We start from the raw sequence: 12,949 nt of genomic DNA on the forward strand, positions 1-12,949 counted from the left end.
TGTTCAAAATGTAATATCTGTAATCCTTCTAATGAGCGCTGTAATTATCTATGTCCTTTAAAAGAATGAATGTCTCGTCCCACGATAATTCACCTTTCAACTCGCTGGCAATCTACTTTTGAGACCTATATTAAAAAAGGTAGGGTTAGTGATATTTGATTATTTGTTTGTTAAAATAAGTGTTAAATAGCTCCATATTCTGATAGTACTCATTGATATAGAATGTTTGTTCAGTAACAGGAGCCTCCCTGTCTCTCCAGCTCTTTAGTAAGCAGAAAATGCATTTTCAGGTTGGGATACCTATGTTATCCAATCAGGAGACAGACCTGGCACAGGGTACAGATTAAACAAGTGAAATTGGAACTAAGTGATTACACAAAGAAATGACAAATGATGAGCAGACCAAATTGGAACTGGATCACTATAACATTTAAGCTGTTAAATGGGTACTCTTTCCTGATGAATGGCAACCCACCTGAAAATTCATTTTCTGTTTATTAAAGAGGTGGAGAGACGGGGAGACCTCTGTTACAGAACAAACACCCTATAGCAATGATTACTATAGAGTTAAACCTTTTAACAAAAGCCTTTTCGTTTCAACCCAAACATATCACATACCCTACCTTTAACTATACACTAAAAGCTAAGAGTTCTGGTCAGATAGCAAAATGTATGAAACAGCATCATTTTACATAGCGGAGGAAACTAATGACACTCATAATATCAGCTGTTTTGATTACTCCAGCATTGTACTGTAGGAAAATATTACAGTCAGCCACAACTAAAAAATATATATTAATCTAAAATAAATATTGTTTTCTCCTTGCCAAAACGTTTTTGATTAAAAGACTGCTATGTGGACAAAATATAAATGAGACTCGACTCACTACACAGACAGACGAGCAGAACAGGACAGACGAGCAGGACAGGACATACCGGGCAGATGCAGAGTGGGCACAGTGGACGTCTTGTAGCAACATTAACGTTATTACATTATGAGTTGCTACACGTCTGTTTTAACAGAAGGCCACCGGTTCGCCCTCCAGCCTACCCAGTCTGTGTATCAAAGTGCCACTGAGCAAGACTCTTAACCCCTAGCTGCTCTCTGGGAGCCATGTTAACCCGTTAAGACCTGAAGTCGATTCTACGAATGCCTTCTGAATCAGTAGTTCTCACACTTTCAAGATTTGTTCTAAAATGTTCAAAAATAGCAGATGTACAAGCTCGCAGCACAAAGTGCCGCGCTGTGAGCTTGTATAACTGCGGTTTTTGAATAGCCAACGCAAAAATCTAAAATGACACAGATGCTGTCCCGGTATTAATGCCATCCACTGCTCCTAATAGTTAAGATGGGTTCAAAGCAGAGGAAAAATATCACGTAGGAGGAGGAGCGATGCATCTTATCACTGACTTGAGAACAGGCCGTCCACTTCCTGCTTTAAACACAGTGACACACTGGAGTGGAAGTGACCTCCCTTCCATAAACAACAACTGTTGGATCTGGTGACAGTCAAGTGCAGCTTGCTGAACAGCGAGCGTCTAAAGGCCTATACGAGAAAACAGCCTAATGGAACGCATGTGACGACAAAGCCTATCGTGCTGAATATGAGTGTGTGTCGTGTTGCGTTCTGTGTGTGCGCGCGCAGTAAACACATGCGCTGTACAGTACGAAATATCGTTTTTCTCCCAGAATGGCTGGGGAAGACTTGAGCCGAGTCGGCCTGTGAGTGGCTGAAATTGAAGGGAGCGCCTGATTTGGTTCACGTGATAATAGGCTTGCCAACTTATACAGCAAGGCCTGTAGTGGCCCTATGGCTCGCTCAGGCGTCCCTCACGAGCCTCAAGGCCTCACTGTAGGCACACCTGCCTTGTGATTAAAAAAAGTCATGCTTTTGTTGTAAAACATTGCACATACCCAGAATATTGAGTTAACAACAACAAGCGCTCATCTTTCCCAGCCATCCTGGGAAAGACTAGCATAGCATACAGTAAATGTTGTTCTCCGTCCCGCCACCTGGCACTAAGCCTCGAGGATTACACCTGCACACCAAAGAGCCAATTATGGGCTTTCCTTTTCCTTGTGCCTCCTACCTCATCTCTATACACAGAACCAATGCAACACACAGTCCCCTCTGTACCGTTTGACTGAATTTGACAACCACTGGCCACCATTGTTGAGGGTTAATTTGAGCGTCACAGTCATCTGTGGTTACTGAGTGTGTCTGCGTGAGTGCGCGTGGTTTACTCAACCACCAGCTGGCATGTCTGCCAGGGCCGCTAGATGTGGAAATGGAGGACAGATTTACCAACAGGGTGGGGGGGGGTTATAGGGCTACTGTCTGCCATGCCAAGGTTACTCTGACTCCCTAGAGAGCAAACAGTCTGTGCAGAGGGGTGAGATAAGAACATGTTAGCATAATCACTACTCCTTTACTGTGTGTGTGTGTGTGTGTGTGTGTGTGTGTGTGTGTGTGTGTGTGTGTGTGTGTGTGTGTGTGTGTGTGTGCATACACTGCGACAGCAGTCCTTCCAGCTCTATATACTACACACAGCCATGATGTCTGTGTGAACTCAAATTCAATTCAATTCAGGGAAGATGTCAACGTGTGCAGCAGCACCTGAAGCGGTGGGTTGGCACTTTCGACTCGAGCCAATTAAATTGCCTTCAGCGGGCCTAAAACGGCACTGCATGCTTGGGCACACACCTGAGGTAACTCATCATGTCAAATATTTGGCTTGCGTATTTAGACTATGAAGGTGGAAAACAAGAGGAAAAAAATATTAAACCTGGTATGCCCCCTCACCCACCCCCTCACCCCTCACAAAGTAACTCTTTACACGGTCAGCAGCACTCTCCAACAGCCACTTCTTATTGACAACGCAAACAGAAGCTGTGGTGCACATCCACTGTGACATGCGGTGGACACACGCGTCTTACGCTGAAGCTACTGCCGCAGCACATACTGCAGTGTTATTAACACATTCAATCCGGGAACGCATCCCGTGTCATTTTAGATTTTAGCTATAGCCATTATTTTATACTTTGGCTAAAAAAAAAAATCAGATTTACAAGCTCATAGCGCCGCGCTATGAGCTTGTAGATTTGCCATTTTTGAAAGATTATGAACATTTTTGCAAATCTTTGAATATATATTTTTTAAAGCGAACATTTGTAACTCAAATATTTGCTTCTGGAACAAAATATTTTGAGATAGGGGTCCGCGACCAAATACAAATAATTTTGCGGGGTCCTTGACATGAAAAAGTTTGAGAACCACTGATATTATAGCAACACAGTTTTCAGAAGACGGTTAGGATTTAGAAGACATTTGTAGATGCATTCCCGGATTGAATGGGTTAATAAGCCAAGGCAGCCAGCCTCCTGTCTGCACGCAGAGCCAGTACACTCCTCTTCCACAGTTGCATCTACATGTAGTGTGTCTTGCCAGTACACAATGACGCAGCGATGCGTTGGTAATGACCCCGAGACGGCGCCTGCGGCTTCAGAGCACTAACAGTGTGTGTGTGTGTGTGTGTGTGTGTGTGTGTGTGTGTGTGTGTGTGTGTGTGTGTGTGTGTGTGTGTGTGTGTGTGTGTGTGTGTGTGTGTGTGTGTGTGTGAAAGAACGGAAGGCAATACGAGCCTACACATCCAGCCAGGCAGTGACAGACACAACTCAACCCCCTGCTCTATATGTTGGATGGGTATGTTTGGCCCACTGCTCTGCAACTGAACACAGCAATATCCCATCGCCTTGAAGCACACGTGCTTATCAACCTAAACCAACCACGAAGGAGTCATGCGGCATGCCTGTAAATAATTGTATTATATACTGTATAGAGGCAGGATATTTTATCGGTACAATGAAACTAATGTATAATAATTCAATAATTATAACTATAAATAAAAAAACACCAATAGAGGAATTTCTAAATGACCCTTTATGACCCGTTAGCCTATGTTCTGTAAAATTATAGTTTTCATATCGGATATCCGACACCGGCTGACCTAGGGAAACGGTCGGGCTCTACTGTAAATGTTGTTTTGCTTTGTTTGTAAACCATTTCACTTGTTTCAAGACTATCGATCTGCGTGCCTCTTTCTCCCTGCTGCTCTCACGGCCCACGTCAGTGGTATAAATAGAGACACTGCTTGAGAGAGACACACACACACACACACACACACACACACATATAGACCCTGGCAATCCGGTGCCTGGAGTCTATCCTTACACAACAACAGCTTACTGTCAAGTCGGCCCACAAGAAATTCTAACTAAAAAGAGCTTGACAACCCAACTGAAATAAGGATATTTGATTAAATGTTGCCTGAAATATAATCAAAGCTGTCGAAGTCAATTATTTACTCTCTTTGCATTTATTTTTTTATTTGCACAGACCATAACGGAATCACACATGGGAGAGATCACCTCCCTCTGATAATATTGAAATCAAACCTGAAAAAACAATGTGACGGTGGGCTTAGAATCAGCAAAACAAGTTATGAGTCAGAGTCATAGCCTAGAGAACTTAACCCCCCCCATCCATGACTACTGTCTGCTCTGCAGTGCTTTAGACTGAACACACACACACACACGTGTGTGCGCGCACACACACACATAGAGATTATAGAAACCACGTGGGCTGTAAATCTCAACCCCAAACCGCAGGTGTGGTTACACAAAGCCTGAAGAAAGCGTGCCAGAAAACACAGTCATGCACGCGTACGCACAAACACACACACATATGGTGTAGTTTCACAGCATGCATACACATACACACACAGGAGGTGTGGTTTTCAATAAACCACAGAGGCAGAGCAAGAAGCTAGCAGTCACAACATGTATGCCTTCTACTGTCTCCATTATATAACCAATGGAACATTCCTAGTGTTTGATGGATGAAGGGGTCACGTCAACCATCTTTCAGGTATCAAGATGAAAGAAAGTGGTTTGACTGTTTTAGTGCCATCACATGATTGAAGGCAGAAAAACTCATCTTCAGTAGTTGGATCACTGACTAAAATAAAAGCGCCTGTTGGCAGGTTAAAGTTTAGGTGATGGAGGAAGAAATAGAGGGACAATCACCCATTAAATACATATAATTGAAAAAGCTGAAGACTTTAATTATGTTTCAAAATGCTTCAGAATTCAAAACAAAAAAAGTCCAAAAGTTGCAGAAATAACTTGAAATAACCACCACACTCAGTGTTTAAACAAATTGAGCATCTTGTGCCCACCCCTGCTCTATGGGGAACGCATGAAAGCAGAGTGTTGTGTATTGCACAAGCACAGAAGGGCAGGCCCCACCTTCCTGTTTCCTAAAACCATTAAGTGAGCAGCGACAGTGGTCTTTCCCCTGAGACCCTAACCCTATATTTATCAGAGACCAGGGACTCTGAGGCTGGGCTCAGCACAGAGAGCACTCATATTTCCATCCGTCTATCTCTAGATGGGAACAAGCTGGCACTGTGATTATGATTGCCAACCTAATTTTCCCTCCCACAGACTGCACTTCCCTTTTTTCTCCCTCTCTTTTTCAGTTAACAGCCTTCACTCTACAGTACATACTCTTCAGTCGGCCGTTTCACGTTTCCGTGGTTGCCATGGAGACTACTCCAAACAGCTCCCTGGGCCCCAGAGTGAGTGGTGTATAAACAGTATGTAGCTCAAGGCTTTCCCACTTCCAACAGACAAATGCATGCAGGGAATGTACAGAGAGTTGTGCAGAGATCACAACTATCAGAGCCAATTGGTATCAACTACACTAAGCCCGATCGAATAAATCCTTTGTATATTTACCCCACTGGGCGCCACATCAGCTGTCATATAAACGATGATTATCCACAACTTGTGGCAGTGAGGAAGAAACAATGGTTAAAATGTCTGCAGTGTGGAGACTTTGTAAAGGGGAATTCCAAATTAATTTGACCTGGACCTAATTTTCCAAACTTATTAAACAATACGTTTTAAATTCTAACCAAATGTTTCAGTTTAGTGCCGATTATCTTGTACTATGCAAGACACAGGAAGTGAAGTCTATCATTGCATCAGCAACGGTAGCTGGCTACAAAGCTTGCACCAAAACAAACACAAGACAGCAATGTCTTGGAATTTTTCAATTACGGAAATGCAACGTGCCATAGTTAACATGTTTTGGACTTATTTCGAGATTGAAAATGAAAGCAGTACTTCACGCACTATGGCAACCAGGCGGTCCATTCCCACGTGGGTGATGCTGTAGTTCAAATCTGTAAGCCTGTATCGTTTCAAGAGGAGAACTTTGCACTCAAAATAATGCAAAATTAAACATCAATGGTGGCCGTGGCATCAATGTGTATCAATAGAGGTTAAAAAACCTTTAAAAGTATAAAACCTTTAAATACTGTATAATTACTGTAGGATCTCAAAGTAGAAAATGGTCACAAAAGCCTCGTTATCATTTTAGCTCATAAAAGAGATGGATAGGTCACACACAAACACACAACAGTTTTCCACTAGACCACTTGGTCCAAGAACTGACAAACTCACAACAGATGTCCCAGCAACTGACTACCGTGATAACAACTGTCAACCATATACACAGAAACACCTCTAGCCTAATGGAAATGGTAGTTCTTTCTTGTCTGAAAGAACTTGACAGCCATGACTAAACCTGGGCAGACCAGACTGGTCAGGCTGAATGCTTTTTCGCTCAATTCTTCAGTTGGATTGATGCAGGCAGCTATTTGTACAGAACAGAAGATGGTTTGGCTGGGATCTAATTTTCAGGCCTGGATCTTAACTCTAGTGTAATAAATTGGCGTTCACATACAAGTCATTATTATTGCTGCTGCCTTTAAGCTACAACTGACTGACTGTCTCTTATTACTACTACCATTACAGATTACAGATCAAATCTCACATGAGGGAAAACACTGGCTACGACCACAAGCCCCACTGACTGATCATAAAATATGGAGGGGCATAGTAACTGAACACACATGCTGCAGAAGACCAGGGTCAAAGGCAATGTGTCTCTGTACTGATGACGCAACTCAGTACAGTCTATGGACCATTGCTCAAGCATGGATCTAGATACTGTAAAGCAACATGCTACATGCCTACTAAAGGCAGCAGGAAAGTATGAAAAATTATCGTCATATTCATTCAAATAAATATTTCCATGTATGCATTGCTACGTATGCAGGCTGTAATCAGTATGCACTGCTGTTGTGACCTTGCAATCCTTCCCAATCAACAGAGTTTAGCATGGTGTAAATAGCCTCACTAGCTATCTTTGCTATGTCATATGCCAGGGTCATTTGGCAAGAATTGGCAGAAGGAATTCATATGAATGCAAAATTGAACCCACTGAGACAATTGTTATACTCAACTATTTTTAAATACTTAAAATACAAGAGTAAGATCATCATGATTGCATTTCAAATAGGTTCACTTATTTTCAAATAACATATTTTCATCAATTCATATTGTTCATAGCCAGAAGAAAAAGGCCAGAGAGAATTTCATGCAGAGATAAATAAACCCAGGTTTTGGTGTAATCACAAATGAATATAGTGCAATCATGTTTTGGATTACAGGTGCAACCTTACTCTAAGGTGGTGTAAAAGACTTTCTGCATACTTTTTTAAGTTGCCCCTGAAAGTATTCTTAAAGACATTATAATTAACTAGAATTGTAAAATAATCCAATAAGAGAATATTGCCTACCTGGGGCATTTGGATATTTCAAAGAGATTTGGCCTGCATCCCGGTATATTTCTAAGGTTGCTCTTACTATTTGTCAAACAGTATTAGGCTTAGATGCAAGAAGGCCTCCCTCAATGGGACCAACAGTTGAGCAATCCCTTAACGGAAATCATTGGGTCAACAATGAGCTTCAATGTCGGATGTCAGTTAACCTAATAACAAAAGAATGTTTTGTTATAAATCTGCGAAACGACAGCGGTCTCACACTGGCACTGTGATGGCATCTCCGTGGAGCTAGCCCCAGCCAATCTTGCACTCTTGCTCCATACAGGGGCTTCTAAGTAGCTCTGGGTGTGGGGTGGAAATGGAACTTTGTGTGGCTTAGCTTTTTATTTGCCCCTCCTCTCTCTGTCTCCCACTTTGAATGGTGCAAACTTGTCTAGAGGTCTTTTGACTTCTGACAACAGATGGGCCAACGGTTTCTGTCACCTGACCCCGTCTCTCTCACCCCTGCTCTCACATTCATGAAGTACCCCCACCCCGCGCTTACACACACACACACACACACACACACACACACACACACACATTTGATACACAGATAATGAAAACATCCCGCTGACATTCTAAACAAACTGTTCTCAAAATATTTAAATGCAATTCTTTTTTTCCAGCTGCCAAATGAGATGAAAACTAAATGAGAGAAAAAAAATAAAGCTGGTTTGTCTGGTCTCGAGGGAGCCGTTGGTCTTATGGTGACTATAAGATCATTGATCTTTCAACTAGCATGCAGAAAAGCAGAAAGTAACTAATAGTCTAATCCTGGGATCAGTGCTGCTACACTAGAGACTGACAGAAAGGTTCATTAATAGTGTCTCAGCTGACCGCATACAAAGGACCATGATTAACTTGTTCCTGTCACATAATGCGACATTCCAGCGGTGTACGGACAACGCTTTCTTACATTCACCGGCTGACACAAGGTCCATTTCCACTAGTTGTCCCCCCATTACAGGCTTAAGATATTTACACACCGGGGGCCTGGGGAATAAACCACCAACATCAAAACTATTATAGCTCATGCCTCATTCAGGTTGATGCCTTTATTCACCGTGAAAAATCAACCTTGTTCTTAATAAAACTTGCCGCTTTGTCGACGTGTAATATTCACATTCCGTTCCAATGTGAATCTCTGTGAGCCAGTGACATCAGTCATCTATGACAGTGGTTCCCAAACCTTTTAGCTCAAGACCCAAAAGTTTGCCCGGGACCCAAACTAGTGAAAATAGCAGATCTGACCGACAGCGTGGTGCCACTCTGCTATTTTCACAATTATTTTTATTTTTATATTTTTTTCCATTTTCTTCATGAAATACTTTTGAACATTTTTGGAATTGTTTTTAATTGATGAGAAGTTGTGATTCTTTTTGTTCAAACTTTTTTACATTTTTTTCAAATAATATATATTTTTTAAATGTAGGAAACGAAAGAAAAGGGGATATTTACTCGCAACCCAAACATGGGTCCCGACCCACTGTTTGGGAAACAGTGATCTATGACATACATATCTGACTTATAACTCAACATTTTGGGCACAGTTTCACCGTTATCAGAGAGCACCACTGCGTTCCATTGCAAAATGAACTAACTAACCATTTAAAAATGTACAAAAACATGTAACAGAAAACTCACAAAATGACAGAAAAATTCTGAGGCCTACTTGGCAGCGTGCACAAGACATTTGGCGCTGATCAGTCCAGCGGTTTGTGAGATTAGTGGACACACAGACCGACCCTGTTGGAGATTGGCTATACACCTGCAGAGCAAAGCTGTAAAAACGCCTCCGGTGTCTTAGACTTGCTATTAGAAAGTGGCCGTGCCAGAATCTGGATGTTAGGAACACCCCTCTCTTATTTTTTTCGACACAGTAATTATATATTTCTTTACTATTCTTCATCCACAGCATGTCAACACCCTGACGCTACAGGCAAAGTCACAGTGACTGCCACTCCCACCTCCTATTAAAAAGAATAAGTGCAGCTGACATTAAAAGCTAACATAAACGTAGTCTAATCTATTGTAGTCACAGAGAGACAGCAGTCTGCAGTCTGTAACTGTTCTTCTGTATGGGATCCTTCACATCTGCTGACTGAGGCTTTCTTTACAGTGGAATGCATCCTCCATTTGTGATAAGATGTGGTAGTAAATCGAGCGGGTGGCTGTTTGTTGGAACACGCCTGTGTGCACCTTTAATGAGCAGTAGTTTACTACTATCACTTAAGTGATGGCAAGCCTCCAAAGTCCTCCCAAAAGGTCATGCAGCAAGCAACATCGCATTACCAACCCTGCATCAGACTCTGAACCACTGCTACACTGTCATTTCAAGGTAACACAAGAGGCAAGGTATTGTTTCTTCTTGGTCTAGTCACACCTAAATAAGTTGATCACTTGTTTAGCCCGCAGCACCAAATGTTTACAGTTCTGTAGAAGAGAGGCCAACCGCATTCCATCACATGTCACACCCTGGAGGAGTGCAAACCACACCAACGCTGAGATGGAGGGCTGAAGACCAGGGCTGGAGGAGGACATAAATGATGCGTATAACTGCGTGTATACGCAAAAGTAATTTTTCGGCGAGCGACACCTTCGTACGCCGAAGTATCAATGAAGCTTTACGCACACACTTTTTTAAAGACAAGAAATATGTTTCAAATTAAAATAATGCAGCCTACATGGGATGAAGAATCAAGTCGTTTCATATGCTTAGTACGTGTATATTCATATGCTTAACATCTGTATTTTATTCTCCATAGTGCAGGTCTCCTCACCATGAAGGCCATCATGTCCACTATACCTGGTAGAAGGCTCACCTGCACCTCAAGGCTATTTAGAATGCAAGAAAGATCCTAAGTTTCAGGGGGAAATTGTTTAGTGCTCCTTTAAGTCAACGGTATGACAAAGTCAGCACGTGAAGCATAGCTAAGCACATCTTGCTTCTACTACAACCTCAACACGGTTATGTTACAAAAAGCTTATTGGCATTCTTTGCTCTACATAATACTGGTCATTCCCCTATAACCACACAAGCACACCAACACACACTGTCACACTGAATCATGGGGACGAATAAACAAATCACAATCTTAAGGAAGGAAGGGGCTGTAGAGCAAGCACAGCTTCTCTGGTTATCAGGTGCAGGGCAAACAGATGACCAGCATAGCAAAATAAGTCTGCACACTGTTGCTAGCTCCCACTGTTTATTGCAATAAACAGTGCGACTTAATTTCATTGCCAGCCTCAATCCACAACAATGTATCCACACAAATGTCATGAAGAGATTTTATTATTTTATGATGTCATTTAGCTTGTAGCAATTACCCACAACTTTTATGTGGCAGGCTGATAAAACATCTGCACGATCAAAGCATTCACTCAGGTGAGGGAAACAGGTCTTTGCTGTCGATGCAAGCAGAATTCAGAAAGTTAATATCAGCTCATCTGCGTTAAAAAGGTCTTGTCACGTAAGAGACCTGGAGAGAAACGCATCAAGGAGAAACTGCGCACACGCAGCAGTGAATGTCACCCAACCACTGGGGGGTAATTCATCACACTCAAAGCCTTTCATTCTGCAGCACTGTGCTAATGAGCTGAGTGATCCGACAATACTGCACTGCATTGGCTGACGGGGCTCAACAGCATGCTTGTTTCACAGGCATAACTGACTGGGTTTAGGAAAAAGGGAGACTAATAACACATCTGGAGAGACCATCATTTCTGGCTGAGGAGATTTCTTTGAATATGCAGAGAACTAGGATCATGCACTTGAGGCCTTGAAGGTTGTTTTTTTTCTGCAGCAGCAGCAACTCGAGAACGATATTCACTCAGTTCAATCCAGGTCAGCCAACCGACAAAAATGCTATGTATATGCACTTGGAGTATTTGATGCTGGCAGCAGTGAGGTCTCACCTGAGGGAGTAGGTATATCCGGTGTTCTCTGGGGCACACTGTGGCGGCGTGTATGTGTGCAGTTGGGAGAAATCCATGGTCATTCTTGGTTTAAACTGCTAGAGTCAGGACGCAAGGGAGGAGAGGGCTCTTTAGGCCACGGCCAGGACAAACGATTACCAAAACATTTACTCACACAGTCAGGCACCCAACAGCAAACACAAACACACTCAAAATCACATGCATGCAATGCCTTGTTCAGCCTGTTTGTCTCAGTTTGAGATGTTTCATAGTTCACTTTCATTAGTTCTATCAATGACCTCCGTTTCTATTTAAGAGTAAAGTATAGCATGTCGCTACAACATTAAACACATTGCTACGCTGCTAAACCCTCTGCTACCCTTTACCCTAATCAATTCAGGTCCTGTTCCCTGGGCTGCGCTCCAATGCCACACAACCCGCAGTTACTGGCTGCTACTGGCTGCTACTACTGTAGCACAACCAGAACAGAAGGTCCAGCCCCAGCCGTCACTAATGAGGACTGTTCAAAATTCCCTTTCCCCAGGAACACAAGACAACAATGCTACCGACTGAGGCTCTGCCTGTGGACAAGAATTGGCCAACCTCCTCCTGCTGCATCCTGGTTCAGGCTGGTTGTCGACGAAGGCTGTGAAATGTGAATGCTAGTAGGGCTGGAATGAATCAATCGCCTCTTCTCTTTCCCTGTCTGCAACCAGAAGGCGACAGATTTGGCTGGTGGAGACGGGACTTGAAACAATGGGGATCCTCTCTTCTCCCTCATTCCACACAGCAGAGCTCGCTCCAAGTAGTCCAGTTCAATAATGACAGCGAATGCTGGCTGGAAAAGCCAGAGGTGGGGCCAATTTTATGTAATGGGAGGGAAACTCCTAGCCCACAGGGCTGGGCTTTTCAGGAGTGAAGCTGAATGCCAAGACAGAGTGAGCATGTTGTTCGGATTCCCTTTTCTATGAACCAATGAAAGCATTTAACCAAAATTCCAGTTTAAATAGGGTGCAGGTATAGCAGTTATATGGAGTTTCTTTCTGCCCAGCCAGAGAGATCACAAATGCAGCCAGCTAAAGAATAGAAATGCATTTGCCTCAAGTTGAGGTGATTAGAGTAAATTCAACCACTTTACTTTCCATGCTTGCATGTAAAGGGTGTTGTGGGGGGGGGGGAGGGGGGGTCCCAGCTAAATGATTAATTATTGATAGTTAGGAATCCGAACCAAACAGACCGTTAGGTTTTTAACTCTGACAGTTACAGGGGTGTGTGGCCTAATGCATACCAACCT

At 42.8% G+C, this 12,949-nt stretch overlaps 1 protein-coding gene and 1 long non-coding RNA gene across 9 annotated transcripts in view; both read right to left on the reverse strand.

The window, feature by feature from the left end:
- The window catches only part of LOC308097945, a 435,438-nt gene that overhangs the window by 20,649 nt on the left and 401,840 nt on the right, over positions 1-12,949 (reverse strand). The window lies entirely within an intron of this gene.
- Positions 1-12,949, reverse strand: part of sun1b (Sad1 and UNC84 domain containing 1b) — a 35,552-nt gene that overhangs the window by 18,663 nt on the left and 3,940 nt on the right. For 2 of the 8 annotated variants that reach the window (XM_080446089.1, XM_080446091.1), the window contains one exon: positions 11,656-11,750. The exons of 1 other annotated variant lie outside the window; for it this stretch is intronic. In XM_080446089.1, the coding sequence (XP_080302215.1) occupies positions 11,656-11,738 (83 nt within the window). In that variant the 5' untranslated portion in view covers positions 11,739-11,750. Of the gene's footprint in view, positions 1-11,655; positions 11,754-12,041; positions 12,188-12,258; positions 12,749-12,949 lie in introns of those variants that run through there. 5 more of the 8 variants (XM_080446087.1, XM_080446086.1, XM_080446090.1 and 2 more) reach the window with 5 other exon arrangements.

This window comes from Gymnoscopelus braueri (assembly GCF_963280865.1).
Source record: "Gymnoscopelus braueri genome assembly, chromosome: 13".
Taxonomy (NCBI): Eukaryota; Metazoa; Chordata; class Actinopteri; order Myctophiformes; family Myctophidae; genus Gymnoscopelus; species Gymnoscopelus braueri.